The sequence below is a fragment of the Peromyscus californicus genome, unplaced genomic scaffold (genome assembly GCF_007827085.1).
Source record: "Peromyscus californicus insignis strain IS unplaced genomic scaffold, ASM782708v3 Scaffold_15__1_contigs__length_86483966, whole genome shotgun sequence".
Classification (NCBI taxonomy): domain Eukaryota; kingdom Metazoa; phylum Chordata; class Mammalia; order Rodentia; family Cricetidae; genus Peromyscus; species Peromyscus californicus.
In genome coordinates this window covers 73,665,341-73,683,827 of record NW_026294447.1, presented here as the reverse complement: position 1 = coordinate 73,683,827, position 18,487 = coordinate 73,665,341, and the positions used below count along the sequence as shown (strand labels likewise).

At 47.3% G+C, this 18,487-nt stretch overlaps 1 protein-coding gene across 1 annotated transcript in view; it reads right to left on the bottom strand.

The window, feature by feature from the left end:
• Nucleotides 1-18,107, bottom strand: part of Map3k9 (mitogen-activated protein kinase kinase kinase 9) — a 76,852-nt gene extending 58,745 nt beyond the window's left edge. The window contains 3 exon segments of the mRNA XM_052739405.1: nucleotides 10,357-10,770; nucleotides 17,463-17,707; nucleotides 17,709-18,107. Of these exon segments, the coding sequence (XP_052595365.1) occupies nucleotides 10,357-10,770; nucleotides 17,463-17,707; nucleotides 17,709-17,914 (865 nt within the window). The 5' untranslated portion in view covers nucleotides 17,915-18,107.
• Nucleotides 18,108-18,487: the final 380 nt, after the last annotated feature.

Sequence of the window (18,487 nt, the reverse complement as noted above, 5' to 3'; positions counted from 1 at the left end):
TCCAGCAGAGCCAGAAACTGGCCAGCTGTCCCACTCCATCAGACCAAAGGTCCTAACAGACAAGACGAGTAGCGTTTTCCAGGAAGCCAAGTACCCAGGGTTAAGGCTGAGTCCAGAAGAAACAGGAACCATGGGGCTCTTCCACAAGAGGGCCTTGCACCATCATCAGGAGGTTGTGAGATCTAGCACGTTCTCCAGCTTCCCAGGAAACAAATCTGCTTGTCTCAGTGTGAAGGCGAAACTCTACCAGGCCAGCTCAGCCGGGAGGAGGTGCCTGACTTCAGCAGAGCAATTCACAGTCAAGTCCAACTATATCCTGTGTCCATCTAAAATGATCAGAGATGGCGGCAAGTTTCCCCATTTCTTGGAAAAAGGAAAAAAAAAAAAAGAACAATTTACTGAACGAGGTGCCTGGGTGGGGTTCATTCGGCCCATATTATTCCACATCACTGCTGCCGTCTGTATTGTCCACAGTTTATATTATATTATATCCACAGGTAAGACTCCTGGACAGCATTAGGTACTTAAGAAGTGAAAAGATTTGATCTGTCCTTGTTTGGTTTCTGTTGCTGTGAAAAACACTACCTCCAAAATCAACTTGGGGAGAAAAAGGGCTTTGTTTGGCTACATGTCCCTGTCACAGTCCATCCTCCAGGAAGTCAGAGTAGGAAGGAACTCAAGGCAGGAAGTGAAGCAGAGACCACAGGGGAAGGTTGCTCACTGGCTTGTTCTAGCCAGTTTGTTCAACCAGCTTTCTTCCAGAACCCAGGACTACCACCCACAGTGGGCTAGGCCCTCCCGTGTCATCATTAATCAAGAAAATGTCCCACAGATGTGCCTAAGGGCCATTCCGATAAAGGCATTTTCTCAATTGAAGCTCCCTCTTCCCAGGCAGCCCTGGCTTGTATCAAGCTGACAAAAAATTAACCAGGATCTCCCAAATCCGACTCCCAGGCCATTGTTCTTTCCATCAAAACGTCCAAATCTCCCAAAGAGGGTCCAAATCGTCCCCAAATCTACTGGGAAAGTGGGGGAAAAGGAAGGAACCCACAATCCAGCTTAAAATAGGTCTAATTTCTGTTAACTCTCACAGGGCCTCGCACAGGGCCCCAGGTCCTCCTGAAATTATGTTGGTGAGGATACAGAAAAATGCAATTAAAACCACACATATGGTCTCGAGCCCCATGTGAAGAAGGCCTGTGTTGATTCAGAGTGCAAGAGGCAAGATGAGCCACCAACGCCCTTTGCTTAGCTCCAAGGACAGAAGTGGCAGACAGCTAACTGTGTCCTGCTTTTAGGATGACAATTGTCCTTGGTCTGTTATAAATCCCATCCTGATTCATGTGACCAGAGCATCTTCTGTCTCCAAAAGGCCATCTGTCACAGTCTGAGCAGCAATGGGGACAGAGGAGCATGCACAGGTTCTTGTCAACTGTTTCTCCATTAAACTATGCACCAAAGGGTCTCTTTCAGGGGACCTAGAAGTGGGGGAAGGGGCCCTGAAGTGGGGGAATCTGGGCATACTGCAATCTGCTATGTGGAGATAAACCATGTAGTCACTGCCTGTCCCCAGTAACAGTGGCACTCACTCTAATCCTGGGAAGGGCCTCAGACACTATCTCGTCCAAACCTCTCATTTTACAGAGGAAGAATTTGAGATCTCTAGGGACATTGCAAGGTGCTTTCAACAATGCCTAGCCAGTTGATTTCAAGGATGCAATCAATACTCACATTCCTTCTACTATCCCAGGCCACCTCTGAAACAGATGCCCAATTCGAGGTCTCTCTGCTGAAACCCTCTCGCCCTAACCCTGCAGAGGCTCCAGAGTAGACAGGTCCTATGCTAACAACCCTGACTTAGAGGGGCAGAGTAAGGTTCTACAAGAGGCTTCCAGGGTCCCGCAGGGGACTCCGTGTAAAGAGGTATGTTCTCTGGGCCTAGGGAAGAGGCTATATTCTTCTGACTGCACCAGACAGCTGATCTCATGGCTCTGTATCCACAAGCCACCCTGAGCTACACCATAGAGAGAATAAGGTGAAGCACCAAGTTAAGGTCCCCAGAGATGTGAAGGAAAGAAGAGAAAGGGGCAGTCTTACCTATAAACTGTGGACAGTACAGACTGCAGCAGTGATGTGGAATAATATGGGCCGAATGAACCCCACCCAGGCACCACGTTCAATAAATCGTTCTATATTTTTTTCCTTTTTCCAAGAAATGGAGAAACTTTCTGCCATCTCTGATCATTTTAGATGGACACAGGATATAGTTGGATCTGTCTTGACAAGACCACAGGCCATCTCAGAATGGTGGTCATTATTACTTACTGCCTGTTCTGATTATAGAGGATATAGGGGTGAGACTGGAAAATAACATGTTTAACTCTCAGGGCAGTGGTAGCTTGAATTTGAAGAAAGTTTTAAGATCATTTGAAATCAGAGTCCCCAGTCACATCCCAGAAATCTCTCCCATGGTCTTCCACACAAGGCAGCCATGGTGGTTTGAAAGAGGCTCACAGGGTGTGGCCTTGCTGGAGTAGGTGTGGCCTTGCTGGAGTAGGTGTGGCCTTGCTGGAGGAAGTGTGTCACTGGGGGTGGGCTTTGAGGTCTCAGATGCTCAAGCCATGCCCAGTGTGGCTCACTTTCTCTTCCTGCTGCCTGCTGATCCGCATGTAGAATCCTCAGCTCCTTCTTCAGCACTATGACTGCCACATGCTGAAACGTTCCCCAGCAGGACGATAATGGACTAAACCTTGAAACCGTAAGCCAGCCCCAACTGAATGTTTTCCTTCATAAGAGTTGCCAGGATCACAGTGTCTCTTTACAGCAACAGAAACCCTTACTAAGTCAGCAACCTTCTGCCTCAACTCCAACACAGACTTTGTGAGTGCCTAAATGGTGCCCAAGGTCTAGAACTACTCCCTGCCCCAATGTGAAAATTCCAAAGGAGCCTCTGATGGCTGAGACTGAAAAGGAAAGCAGGCAGGGTTCTAGAGAAACAGAGGCGAGGGTCCCAAGGGGTCACTGTCCCTCCTCAGGCCCGACAGTTCCTCAGCTCTGCTGATGGCCATTAGGAACTGAAGTAAAAGAATCCAAAGAGAATGCCAATGACACCACTCGCCTTCCCAAACCACAATCTCACATGGGCGGTGGGGGGGGGGCTCTCTTTCTGGAATCTTCTCGCCCTCTTTTCCTCCCCACTTTCTAGCCCTCAACCGCTCTTCCCTCCTCAGATCACTCTCCTACAAAACGGCCTTAGGCAATCCCATAAGGCCCCTGTTGAGGCATGTGCCTTGATCTCACTGACGAATGTCGCCCACCACCCTTCGTGTCATTGACAAGCCTTGATTTTAAACGTCTGTGTGAGTTTGTTTCAATCAAGGTCCTTCCCTCTGGCCTCACAGGGAACTCTTTGAGGGCAGGGCCTAACCCTGTGTTCTAGCTGACTGTTTATATTCCTAACACCCAAAGAGAGCCAGGGCCTACGGGTATAGCTCAGAGGTAAAGAACTCCCCAAGGTCCAGGCTTCAGTCTCCGGCGCCACCGAAGTAAAAGAAGAGAGGGACAGGGAGGGAGGCCAGGTGGGCTGGTAGGTAGGTAAGCAGGCAGCTCTGTGTAGGAGAGAGCCAGGAAGGCCTGGGAAAGAGAAAGTCAGCATCCCCGCAGGTCCGGCCACTGGCCACACTGCTTTCTTCTGCAGAGTCATGTTCTGCTGGCTTGCTGCTTGCTTCACTCTGGCTTTATTCGATTACGTATGTATTTTGGCTGCAGAAAGTACTTCCCATCATCCGAACACAATGCTCTGGGACATGCCTGGTAGCCACTAGCTAAACTCAGATACAGCTTCCAGTGACTAAAAGGTAAGTCCAAGGTTTTTACTATTTGTATACTTTCCCCCAGTAAAATCCGAAAATTCTAATATTTTCTAACTCAGGTTAGGCTTGGGTGGCAAGCACATTTACCTGCTGAGCTATCCTGACTGCATGGGGGTACATTCTTGAGGCATATACAAAGCCACTAGCCTACTTCTCAAGGAAGATGAGGAGCTGGTTCCTGCAGCTGATCCCTTGCTGAATCCCATTTCCACTCTGGGATAGTCTGTGAGTTTTGTTTTTTTTTCTTTTTTGGATTTTTCAGAGACACGGTTTCTCTGTGCAATTTTGGTGTCTGTCCTGGACCTTGCTTTGTAGACCAGGCTGGCCTCAAACTCACAGAGATCCACCTGGCTCTGCCTCCCGAGTGCTGGGATTAAAGGCGTGCGGTTTCTTATTTTATTCACCTACAGGAAATCTGCCTTTTTTCTTTTTTTCTTTTTTTTTTTTTTTGTATTTTTGTATTTTTTTGAGTCAGGGTTTCTCTGTGTAGCCCTTGGCTATCCTGGAACTCACTCTGAGTGCTAGGATTAAAGGCGTGTGCTACTATCACCAGACTTTTAGGCTTTTAAGCTGGTCTTCATCCTCTTCCAGGCAAGTCTGAGGCCACAATGCCCCTGTCCAGGGTGCCTATGCCCATGCCTTACCTGCTCCATCTACAGGCAAGAATGTGACCTATCAGGAGTCTAGGACCAAAATGCTAGAGTCTAGTGGATCAACCATCAAACTTACACTCATGGAAAATCCTACAGGAGACTGAGGCAGAGACTTTGGCTAAAGTCTGGCCCAGGTACTCCAGAGTAAGAAGATTCTAGGAAGTCAATGTGAGGCCAAGAGGGAAGATGGCAACTGAGTCCCCACTCTGTAAGAAAACTCATCTTCAGCTTCTTGAGCTTGTGAGCCCTAAGAGAAGTGGCACAAAACACATGAACACAGGACTGGGCGTGGCGGGTGGGTGAACATGGACTTTGAGCTGCAAGAGAAGCAGCAGTCAAGTAACACAATGCAAGCTGAGGGTGGTAGGAAGGGCTGGCTAAGTAAGCTCCAAGTCGGTATGAAGGGCTGAGGCTGGCCAGAACAGACTGGTAGGAAGTCCAGTGACACTGTAGTAGGAGCTGTTCCAGCAGGTCCTGCCAGCCAGTGGCTGACTCCATGTAGACACTGGACAACAAGTTAGCCAGGCTGGCACTTAGGAAGACATGGAGACAGGAGGCAGAGACATTCAAGAGTGGGAATGACTATACTGCTTAATGCTACACTCAGGCATCCAGAACAGGCTGCTGGACTCAGAAAGGGTCAAGGCCCTGGGGAGTACAATGAGAACTAAAAGCAAGCTCTATGCAAGTGAGTTGTAAATGGCATCCTTGGATAAAAGGAAATTTTACATTTTAAGAAACTATGAGTAATCCAGTTCAAGTAACCATTCATTCATTCATTCTCTATATGCACATAGTGAGGGCCATGGCATGCCCCTGGAACCATGCTGGGAGCAAAAGACAGTATGTTCTGGGAGACAGAGACCATCTCTAGGGAGAAAGCGCCTCTGGAGGAAGACAGAGATGGGCCAGCAAGGACCTCAGGAGAATGTCAAGCTATCATCTAAAAGGGAGCAGGTCTAACTAGCCCCAAATCAAGTACATTTCCATTCACCTCTGCAAGGATTAAAGAATGAGTTGCCTAGCCTTGCCTACAGAGCTAGTTCAAGGCCAGCCTAGACTAGAGGAGACTCCACCTTCAAAACTTACAAACATAAACAACCTACTTGAGATCTACTGAAGGCACAGGCAGGAGATAAACCAAACTTGAACACAATTTGGATGCTATGGCTCGGCAAGCAGACTGATACTATTCATAAATATAAGGAAATTAAAAAGCTTACAAAAGGGCCATACAAAGGAACAGTGAGATACCCTGCTGTCCACAGAATAACAGTGAGATACCCCACTATCCATAAAGGAACAATGAGATACTCCCGCTGCCCACAGAGTAATAATAAGATATCCCATTGTCCACAGAGTAACAGTGACATACCCCACTGTCCACACAGTAACAATGAGATATCCTGCTGTCCACAGAATAACAGTGAGATACCCCACTGTCCATAAAGAAACAGTGAGATACCCTGCTATCCACAGAGTAACTGTGACATACTCCACTATCCACACAGTAAGAGTGAGATATCCTGCTGTCCACAGAGTAACAGTGAGATACACCACTGTCCATAAAGAAACAGTGAGATACCCCGCTGAACAACAGGAGTGGGCAAGCACCAGTCTAGAGCCCAGGAACATAATTAAGGAAACTGGCAGGACCAGGAATACAAGCACACACCAAGCAGTGTGTTTATCAGGATACTAAAGGTAGGCATTTTAAAAATTCATAAACACATAGAAAAATACTAGAAACAGTTTTAACCTGTGTCTTTTAAGAGAAGAAGGAAAGAAAATATTAAATTAAAATGAAGTAGCAACATTATCTTCTCTTGTAAGTCCATATATTTCCCAAGGCCATTTCATAGCACCCCCCCCCCCCCCCCCCCCCCCCCGTGTCTTTCTCTTATAGTTTTTCAAGACATGGTTTCTCTGTATAGCCCTGGCTATCCTGGAACTCGCTCTGTATACCAGGCTGGCCTCAAACTCACCGAGATACTCCTGCCTCTGCCTCTCAAGTACTGGGATTAAAGGCATGCGCCACCACTGCCTGGCTCATTTTACTTTTACTTTGGGCAAGGCTGGGACTTGAACCCAAGACCTGTGCATGCTAGGCAAGCACCCTACCACTGAGCTATATCACCAACCTCATAATTTTAAAAAAATAATAACTTTATTGTTACATTTACGTGCATGTCCAACTTCTGGGAGTCAGTTCTCTCCTTTTTCACCATGTAAGTCCCAAGAATTGAATTCAGCTCATCAAGTTTTGCAGCAGACACCACTACCTTCTAGGCCATCTCACCAGCCATACTTGGTAGTTTTTTATGGAACTATTCAACTGCCATTTTGCTGAATGCCTTCACACCAAACTACCCACCACACAAAATCCTGACCCCACTTACCACCCCCAAAAGATAACATTTCCCTTAACAGATCATCTTTCTCTACTGCCTCTAGTAACAAGTAACTGGTCTTCCCCAGTTTGAAGAAACAGGCCAACACAGACCCATTTTTATAGGCAATGGTTTTTTACAAGTACTTTTAAGCCGTGATGTTCAAGTCACTGATGTAATACTGTAAAGTAGTACAAGCCATTAGTTTTAAAAGAGGTCTGAGTCTTCCATCTCAGGGCCTGGCTGCCTCCCTTGGCTGTGTGATACCATATAACTGAGATAAGGGGTTTTCCCTGTATGAAGCCTCCACAGCGAGGCTGCTGGCTGCTTTTTCTGTGACCTATGCCCATCCGTGGAACAGACCTTGATTATTAGTGGGGCCCCCTTTCTATTTCTAAGCCCCTTCTTCAGCTAGCATGTTCTGGCCAATTAAGGCAAGAACATGAATTTAAACAGGGTCTCTGGGAATCTACTGGGCATGGACTCAGCTGAGGGAAGCAGGTATTTTGTGGCTCTGCTTTCCCTCCTCCTTTAGGCCTGTATCTGAATCAAATAATGGGTACCCTTCATGGCCATCTTGGACCAAAAGGAGACAGTGAGGATGGAAGCCAGGTGCTGGGATGATGGATCTCTGAATACACTGTGCAGCTACCCTGAAATCCTCAGACTTCTTTTCAAGGGTAGATGAGGGTATCACTTAGTTGCTGTCACTCTGTCTGTTTTTAGGTGACAGAGTCCAACTGACACCCAATACCAATTACATGCTAGTGAAGGTTACAGCCAGTAAACAGCAAATGACTGAAGCAGGTGACCACGACAATAAAACATTTCAATCAGCCACTTTTTACTAAGACTTCATAACTGCCTGATGCCTACCACTACTTTCTCTTTTCCACATAGACAGCCACATTCTTTTCTTGACTAGTTCAAGCTCAACTGACATACACATATTCTGCCCTCATATGACAGTGACCAAAAATCCAACCTTCCATAACCCTTAGTAAAAACAAAACAGAAGAGTGTCCCCAGTTTACAAGGCATGAAGAAGTCACAATTCCCAAGATGGGAGCAATGCGCAAAGTGGTCGCACACTTTTTCTGGAATGACCGCAAGGAGGCTCACACTGGCATACACAATCCCAGGCAAACACCTACCCACAAACTCCTGCTCACACGTAAGAGCCACAACCTATACCAACACTGGCACCAACAGGATGGTAGCACATTATGTCTTGACAAAGGCCTTTAAGGAGTCCACTCCTTCCCCGAAAGCTCTCCACTTTCAAAGACAGATGGAACCAGAGCCCTGGCTCCTGGAAAAGAGACATGCAGGCTCCTGCCTTCTTCTACAAGCAGCACAACTTGGCAAGGCAACGTCTCCTTCGCAAGAGCCTTGTTTTCACAACAGTAATCTTGTAGAAGGTCAAACTTTGTATGTGTAGCTTCAGATTATGGTCAAAGTTTAAACTTGATCAAGGAAATTGTAAACTTTTACACTTCCATTATCCTGGCCCAGATTTCTCAATGGGCCAAATTATATAACATTATTTCACCCTGTCTAGCTCTCTCAGAATAATAAGGACATAAGAAAAAGTTAAAGAGGATTCAGCTTCTACCTCACTTTTTTTTTTTTAACCAACGCATCTGCCTCTTATCCCACCACCCAAAGTAGCCTCTGGGCTGACATTTAGACACTGAAAGTTTCAATTCAGTTAATATATTTAAAGAGCAGAGTTTTGGACAAGGAATGAGAAAACCATAAAGTCACAGCAAAGAGAAAAGGGAGGTAAGATGTTTCACTCATGTAACTCAATTCTTTCACACCCACTGTTAAAGTATATACCTAATTGTTCATATTCTCACAAAGAGTAAGTTTTCTATTATTAAAGGGGCAGGGAGTAGACAGAAGGGGTAAATGAAACAAAGGTCATTTTAAAGAATCTGCAAAGTATAATCTCTCTCTCTCTCTCTCTCTCTCTCTCTCTCTCTCTCTCTCTCTCTCTCTCATATATATATATACATATATATATATATATGTCTGGTAGGATATGCCAAATGAAAACTTCGTTCTTAGCTGAGTGGTGGTGGCCCACATCTTTAACCCCAGCACTCGGGAGGCAGAGGCAGGCAGATCTCTTAGTTCGAGGCCAGCGTGGTCTACAGAGCAAGTTCTAGGATAGCCAGAGCTACAGTGAAACCCCTGTCTCAAAGAAAAGAAAGAAAGAAAAAAGAAACATCCCTTCTCACTAAGGAAAAGAATTGCAAATACTCTCTTCTTTCCCATTTTCTATTTTTCTTACAACAAATCTACTTACACAACTGCAAAATGCATCTTGGAAAGCAGACTCACAACAGCATCCACAGAAAAATAAGCCATGCTAGGAACAGCTCAGATAAAAACAAAGTCTGGCTGGGCGGTGGTTTGCGAGGTGGTGGCGCACGCCTTTGATCCTAGTATTGTGGAGGCAGAGGCAAGTGGATCTCTGAGTTCAAGGCCAGCCTGGTCTACAGAGCAAGTTCCAAGACAGTCAAGGCTACACACACACACACACACACACACACACACACACACACACACACACACACTCAACAAACAAAAAAACCAAGTGTGAAGAACTTCTGGGCTCAAAGCACACAGATACAGAGAGTAGTCCCAAGAGTCCATGTCACCCCCAAAGTTCTTCACCCGAAATACCCTCCTCTCAGGGACAGGCTACTCCAAACAATCTTAAATACATACATTCATCACATGTATCCTCTCTGCAGTCAGTTTGGACCGGTGAGAACACCAGGAAGCACATTCTAGCTGTTCTGCCAGCCCATGTGCAAGACTGAAGTCTCTACCAACTTCTCATTTAATTACACCTAACACTGACTTTACAGCCCAGTTTATGGATTCCGTGTATTTAATACACAGTTACTTCTCAGTTCCCTGCAATTACACGCTAGTTATGGAATTCATTAATAGCACCCCTGGGCTACCAGGAGGTCTACAACACCACCAGTCAGGTCACGCTCTCCAACTGACACTGACACCTGTACTGGGACCCAGTTAAACACACACCTCTTCTTCCGATGGCTGCCTCTCCAGTCAGCCGAGATGTGGAGGTTGAAATGCAGACAGGCTGTATAGGTTTGCCTTCTCTGCTGCTCCAGAAAGGGGATATCCTCTTTTGGGGGATTACATACACATTTCCCACAAGTAGGAAAATAAATCTATTTCTGCACATATCAGTCTCAAATACTGACAACTCTGCCGGCTAATTATCGGTCCACAACCACCCCAGACCCCTCGGGTGCCTCACTCCTCTTTCCTCACACTGCCACTCAATGGCAGAATCTTTTGATATAAGGCTCCACCAGGAACCCACATCTACTGAAGCCACAGAGTGAGGGTGCGGCTGCTCTTCAGACCCAGCCCAGCCCAGCTCTCCATACTCACTGTTGCTGGACTTAAGGTCACGGTGGATGATGGGGACAATTGCCTCATCATGTAGGTAGTTCATCCCTCTGGCGATCTGCACAGCCCAGTTCACCAGGATGTCCGGGGGAATCCTCTTCCCAGACAACACTCTGTTCAAAGGCCCTCCACGGGCAAACTCCATGACCAAGCAGAGGTTGGGTTCCTTCAGGCACACCCCTCTGAGGGCAATGATGTTCGGGTGCTTCAGCATGGCAAAGAGCTTGGCCTCTTGGCGAACATTCTCTATGGTCTGGCTGATGTCCTCATCAGGGTCATGGCGAGCTGCTTTCACAGCGACCTCATCGCCTACCCAGAAAGCGCGATAAACTTTCCCAAAGCCCCCAATGCCGATGATCTCCTCCAGGGTTAGCTCCGCAAAATCAATCTCTAACACTGAGAAAGAAGAAAACAGGAAGTCAAACATTTCCTTTGAACACCATATAACTAACCACACTTCCACTGGATGGGCAAACACAGCCATGGTAGGAAAAGCAGGACCTTCCTGTCTCCACACTGTAAACTCCATACACAGCAGAGACTGTGGTTAACTTCATGTGCATTAGTCTTAGTGACTAGCAAAGAGTAGGCATTCTATAGGTGTTTAATGTAAAGTAAATCCTACTTGGAGAATCAGGAGACTCTTATACAAGACCACCCCATTTTAACCCAAAGGAATACCGGGGCAACCTTTTTTGAAAATTGCTTAGGTTCATTTGTTCTTGGTGGTGAGAGGCACACAACCCAGGGCTGAGCAGACACACAACGGCTACCATTTGGTTTGTAAATAGCTTCTGGAGAAATAGCATCAGTGGATAAAGAAGGACAGTAACTCCCACAGTAGGACGAGGGCAAGGGTGAGTGGAAAAGGGACACGTGAAAAGAGCCCTAGAGGAAGCGTAGAGGGGGACCTCATCAGACAATGAAGGGGTGGGGTAAAGGACAATCTGGGCAGAGAGAGGGACATGAGCAGTAACATGGCACATGCTACTGCAACATCAGGGTACGTGACACCTCAAAGGACATTAGGGAGCCCACAGCGGCTGGACTGTTGACTGGGATAAGAGTGTAAGACTCGAGCCTTGTTGGGGATAACCAGGTGGTAATAAGCTTCCGAGCAATTCTAAAGAACTTTAAATTACTCTAGAAGCAACATGTGCTGTTTAGAAAGGGAGTTTTGTGGTTTAGAAAGGATACCAACTGTGACAGCCATGCAGGATATAATGGGAAAGAAAGTCTGGAGCAAAGAGCCCCTAAGGGACTAGGGTGCAGCTCAGTCGAAGCAGGTGGAGTCTGGCATGCATGAAGCTCAGGGGTCAACCCATAGTACCACATAAAACAGGGTGATGGCACATGCCAATAATCCTACACTAAAGAGATAGAGACAGGAGAATCACAAGTTCAAGGACAACCAAAGCTCTGTAGCAAGTCTGAGGCTAGCTTGGTCTAAAAGGAGACCCTATCTCAAAAGGAAGAACCATTAAGGAGGCCCTTGCAGTGACCCAGGCCTGCTGAGCCTCAGAGGTACTGAGCACGGAAAGAACTGAGTCAATGTGAAAGACTTCCAGGACTTGGTTCTATTGGGATCTTAGTTCCTGAGAGGTACAGGAAAGGAGCCTCATGGGAAACATCTCACTCTGGTGGACCTCAGTGCCTCAGGTCTATCCTTGACAGTCACCTCAACCATTCAACCTGCTTCCAAGATCTAGAATCTGAACCTAAGGTATTTGATTATACCTTCAGCACCATTTGGAAAAGAACAGTAGCTACCAGTGATTATCTATTTTGGGCTAGATAGAATGTTAAGAACTAACTGAGCACAGTGCTGTTTCATGTGTCTCTCCTAAAACCCTGTTCTCTTTTGACTAATTCAGATTATCCCTCACATTTGAACTTAAACATCTATTTCATAGAGAAACTTCTTCTAACCTCAAGACCAAATGAGGGCAAGCTCCTATCAAACACCTTTGCAGAAAACTATTCCACAAGACTCACCAAGATTATCACTATTTAATTACTCATTCATTGCCTATAACCTGTGACACTATGACAGCCACAGGACAGAGATTCTGTCTGCCACCACTGTGCTCATTGTGACAAATATTTAATGGGTGACCAATAAAAGAAATTTACCTAGGTAGGGCAAACAAATTTAGATCTGTTTAGAAGGGGTGGGAAGGGGGTGGGTAGGGTTTCTGGAAGAGAGAATAACCACACACTACCAAAATAAATAAATAAAACAAACAAACCTAGGGAAACAAAGACATATTTCTAGATTTGGGCAAGAGCAAACTGGATGGCTGTTCCCTATGTGGTCGGCCCCATCACACCCCATTGCTCATTTGGATGCTGATGGGGCTCAAGTTTTTGTTCTTACTTAATCATAATTCTCTTAATCTTCTCCTCTTCTTGTATTTTGCAAAGCAACTGTCAATCTGCACAAAGAAAACTCTCAGGAACTAAGTCAAATGGACTGTCTTTATGTACACACGAAGCAGAGTCCATCTTGACCCTCCAAGTTCCACAAGGCTAACTAACCCTTTGGGGATGCAGTGCAGCTTAGTGACAACGTACATGCTTAGTATCTGCACAGTCCTGGGGTTAGTCCCTGATACCATGAAATAAAGAAAAGAGGGGAAAGTTATTGTCTTTTGGGGTATGGGGAGGTTCCCTGAAGAACAAATGACATGGCAGAACCTGCAGACCAGCAATCAGCACCCACCCCAACATCCTTCTAGCACCTCACCTTTTAGTATCAGAGGCTAGAAAGCTAAGAAACTACAAATCCCAGGATCCCTTATGGCAAAGGTACTGGACATGAACTAAGTAACACACAAGATTTGCAAAGCAAAGAGAGATGGAGACCATTTTTTGGCTGCCTCTCCTGGCAAGCATGGCTGTCTGCAGCAGCATGCCAGTGTCCGGTCACCAGCTCTGTAGCTGTGCAAATGAATGTTCCATAGAGAAGTGGCTGCCTATTCTCCAGGCTGCAGACACAAGAGGCTATCATCTTCAACAGCAGCTCCAGATGCTGAACCTCATCTGTGAGAACAGTGCCAATTTGCTTGCTGGTGCAGCTCTGCAGTGCCCAGAGCACTCCCCATCAGAGCCTCTTCTCCAAGCCCTCCCAACAAGTCTGTAAGCGCCCGATTTCCTGTGCTGAATCCATTTCTTGCTTAAAATAGCTTCAATGTTTCTGAGTCCTAAAAATGAATCCTGACTAATTACTAACTTTTGTCTGATGTCATCCACACGAATGAGAAAACATGCAGACAGTAAAGAGAGGTTAGAAACCTCTTTGAAAGATACATGTCTACCTGGTCTTTGGAGGCAAGGAATGGTCTTTTTATTTTATTTTTTCTACCAGAAAAGCTCCATGCCTCTTGAATGAACTGAATTGATCGCCCTATTTCCTCAACTAAGTCTTTGAATTAATTAACTATACTATTTCTCTTATGCGCACCCTCTGTTTCTCAGCTCTGAAGCATACTTGTCAACACACAGTGGGTGTTCAATGTTTACCTGAGGGTATAAAAGATGGGACTTTGGTCTAGGGTGCTGAAAAGGACAGCTCCTCCAGCAGCTGGGCAGACAGAGGCATGAAATGGAAGGGAAAGACAGCAGTGACCTCTCTGGGGTAGAAGCTAAGATCTCAGCCTTCCCCCACTAAGTTAAGAAACATAAGGAAGCCAGCCTGCAAGAAAAGTACAGAAAATAGCTTTCCAACAGACAAAGACAACCTGGAGCGGGAGCAAGGACTTTCTTTTTCTTTCCCTACTGAGAAGTCCCTTCCGACAGGCTTCCAGGGACTAGACCTTCAGCTGCAGAGAGCATGAGGGCTCGCCTTTCCTTCTCTGCTCCAGTCAAGACCTGGTTTTAAGCAAGAATCAGGTCAACTTGCATTCAGCACACTTTTTTAAAAATTTTCTGTGGGAGGCTATTTCTAGGAATATCAACAAAACCTTATTTCATGTTGGAGTCAAGATGTTATTTCTCCAGATTGTATGCTTGGAGACTGACTGAACCAGCCCGCCTTGTGGGCTTAGGGGCAAGGAAATGGTATACTTTGTTAATTTCAAAGTCTTCTATACAGAGCCAGGTGTATGGTACACAGCTGTTAATCCCAGCACTCAGGAAGTAGATGCAGGAGGATCATAAGTTCAAGGACAGTATGGGCTACATAGTGAGATCCTGTAAAGAGAAAGGTAAATAAGTGAGGAAAAAAAAAAAAAAAAAAAAAAAAAAAAAAAAAAAAAAAAAACCCTGTACTAGGCAGGAGACAGAGATATGGGGATTGCTAGGACTTCTAGCCTCCAGTCTAGAGGCTAGTTGAAAATGCTCCAGGTTCAGTTAGAGACCCTCTGAAGGTAATAAGGCAAAGATCTTTAGAGAACACCCAGCATCCTCCATTCATGGGTATATGTGTGCATGGGTACATGCATCTGATGCATCTACTCACACACACATACCTTAAACATATCTAAAAAAACATTCTTACATTTGTAGTGAATTCAGGAAAAACAAATATAACTTAATAGTGACCTTAATGCTGTGTTGCAAACAGACTAACACTAGTGTAGAAGAAACATTTTAATAGCTATGTATCTCCCAGAGTGACAAACTGAAGCTTTAAACTTTTGGCCTTTTACAACATAGAGGATGAGAGATCTCTCAGGCTATATTGATTTGTCATCCATGGAGAGCCAACCCCTGGTACCCACAGTAGCAGGATATAAAATGGCTTATAATATCACTAGTGTATTTTTTCTTTGATAAAAGAGTAATTTCCCCTTCTGTATTGAATAAAGCTTGAAGCAAAATTTTCACTTGAAAACAACACTGTAAAACTAAACCTGATTCTCACTGCTTGACTAGACATAGGTATCCCAATCCTGAACATGTCACATGCTATAAGTCTCAGAGGGGAAGTTTACAAGGGTAACTCTGGGGAAGAACTGTCAGTGGCTTTACTATTCCAGATCCTGGGGGGACAAGGTTTTGTCAATCATCTTTATCTTCTGAGTGACACTAACTCAACTGGTGGACAGAGCTCTCGCAGTTGACATTCCTATCTTTTCAAAGCACTGACTAAAATTTCATATTTATTTCACCAGTCTCCCTGGTGTGTTCAGAAGCATCTCCGACCATCCTTTTATCCCTTGGTTCTTAACACAGCAGCCACCACTCACCAGGTACTCAAGAATGAGCTTTGGACTGGAGCTTTGTGAACTATCGAGAATAATGCCAGTCCCAAGGAAGGCCAAGTTAGAGCACTTACCAGAACTTTCAATGCCAAGCTCCTCAAGTGAATTCTTTCCCCAAGCACAAGGTCCTCCCATCTGGGTTCCAGACTTAGGAATCCACTCCATCCAAGGTACTGTCTATTCCAATAAGGTGAGTCCTGGTCACATTACAGAGACTCATCTCCCAAGGCAGCACACTGTTGGCATGTCTGGCACTCAGCAGAAAGGTTCTTTTAACCTAAGTCATGTTCACTCCTGACTGCTCTGACAGCCAGGAGCACAAGATGCTGAGGGAACTGAGAGGCTGCTTGTGAACTTCACATAACTTGTACACTGTCACGTTAGCTGTCCCTAAAAACATCACAGAACTCCACCCACAATGAGCTTCAAAACCTTATTCAACCTAAGTTCATCGACCAAGCTCATCTCCAACACCAATCATGCCAGGACCTTTGATTGGCCTATGTCTCCACCAGCGTTGCCAAATATGCCAAAAATATGTAGCACCCAGAAACAATCTAAAGTGACTTGCCATTTCCGGGCATTATACATATCAAAATGTATAAACAAGAAACTTTGAATAAAAGGGGAACAGATCTAAGAAGAACCAGAGATCTGAACAATCTGACAATCAAAGGACCAGCAGGAAAAGAAGGAAAAAAGAAGTTGCAATTATATTTAAAACTCATCTTAAAGTAATGCAATTATTCATGTAAAAATAAGTAACAGAAAGATAACTGTTGCAGATGAAAATGTAAAACTAAGTATCAAAGTGACTTAAAGTAGGATGCAAAGTACATAAAACAAGGAACTAACTACCAAGTATGTAGTAAGGTCTTCTAACTGGAATTATGGAAACTTTTAAATACTATAAGCTACACTTAGAGAGATTCACATCTTCTAAAATAACCAAGTATATACAAATGATTAAGGAATTATAATGGCAACTTAACTCCTCTGAAAAACAGCAAAGAAAATTTCGTTAGGGGCATGGAACAGGGGGTTCTTGGGAAACTGATGAAAACCAGGACACAGGGAGAAAGGCCCTGGAAGGGAACCCTGGGCCTGCGGGCCCCCACACCCCCTGAGATTTGGCCAATGCCAAATATAGGCAAGGATTATGGGTAAAAAAAAATATGTGTTGTCTGAACGATATGGCTGTAAGGGACAAGGACTTAGCCACTGTACCTGGTGATCCTGAACTCCCACGAGGGAAAGACGTACTTTCTCTCTCTAATTATTTCTCCACTCATGATTGTGCGCCCTCCCCCCACACATACACACCTTTGCTAACATATTATTTGGTGAGACTCCTCAAGGTACAACTTTGAGATACAGGACGAGAACCCAAGAAACCAACACGAGATTTCAAAGGCACCTGACTCTTGAGTTCGTTCACACATGCTTCCGGGACTTGTGAGCCTGCCCAGGCAGGCGAGAGACACCTCCACTTCTCTCAGGACAAATACCTTTAAGAGGCGGGGACAAGCGACAGAAGAGGTCCGCCAGGTCCTTGGGTGGGGGACTAAGGTTACTACTGGTGACAGTAACCACCTGCTCTCCAGAAACCCTTCCAGATCTGGAGGGGCACAAGGAGGGAGGGGAATGGAGACTCGTGCTGGGGGCTTCAGGAGTTGCTGTTTGCGCGAGTCAGGTGAAGGTGAAGCAGCCCAGTGTTCCAGGCAGGGCCTGCGGCTCTGGAGCTTCTCGGTGGCACCAGCTACAGCCCCTGCAGCGCTCACACCCCGGCCAATCACTCCCCACCCCTGACCTCTCCTTGCCCACCCCAGGCCTCACCCTCCCCTCCCCTCCCCACCGGGCTTCGGTGCCGCCTTTTCTCCTTACGCTGAATGGGCGGGTAGCAACTGGGGTCCTCGGCGCCCGGCTGGCAGCGGCTGGAGAAGGCGCTGCGCGGGGTCACGTAGTTGCTGGGGAAGATGCCCACCCGCTGGTTCAGCTGTCCGGTCCACCAGCCCTCGTCGCCGGACACCTGCGAGTCCTTGGACAGCACCTCCACCACATCGCCTAGCCGCAGGGTCAGCTCGTCCTCGCCCGCCGCCTCGTACTCGAATACAGCCGTCCAGTAGGGCAGCGCGGCGTGGGAGCCCAGGTCGGCGGCCACCGCCTCCTCCTCGTCCTCCTCCTCCTCGGCCCCTGTGCCCGTGGCATCCTCCCCCGGCGGGGCGGCAGCGGCGCTCGCCAGGCAGCCGAGAAGCGATCTGGAGGACTCCATGGAGCGGCCGGTCCATAGGGTGCGGGGCGGCCGCCCGCAGGAGCCGCCGCCGCCTATTGTTCATGCGGCTCGGCAGCGCTGGGGGCTCCGCGCCCCCGACGGCCGCCGCAGGTAGGGCCCGGGCAGGCGGGGCGCGCGAGAGCCGCGGACGCCCGGTGCGCACCGCGAGCGCGCACCGCGGACAGGAGAGCGGCGCAGTGCCCGCCGCCTGGCGCCCTCGCGGGCGGCCTCGCCCCTCCGCGGCTCCCACCTGCTCGTGCCGCCCGTGCCCGCCGCCCGCTGGCCGCTCCCGCCCCGCCCCGCCCCGCCCCGCCCCGCGCGCCCCGCCTCCCCGCACGCCCGGGACCACCTGACGCGAGTCTGGCTCCGCCCCAGCCCTGCGGACCCGGGGGCGGGGCCTCCGGGCCAGGCCCGCCCCCGCCTCGCCAGCCCGTCCTCCCATTGGCCCGCCGCTGCTGTCCGTTTCCTGGGAGAGGCTGAGGCCTCATTGGGTGGCTCCCGAGAAGGTGAGGCAGAACGTGCGTTCGGACTGTGGGAGCCCGGCTGCGGAGCCTGCTGTCTTTGTCTGCGCGGCTCGGTCCTACCGGCTGCGCCAGTTCCAGGTTCAGGTGGCCAAGCTCTTGGATCTGCTTCGGCC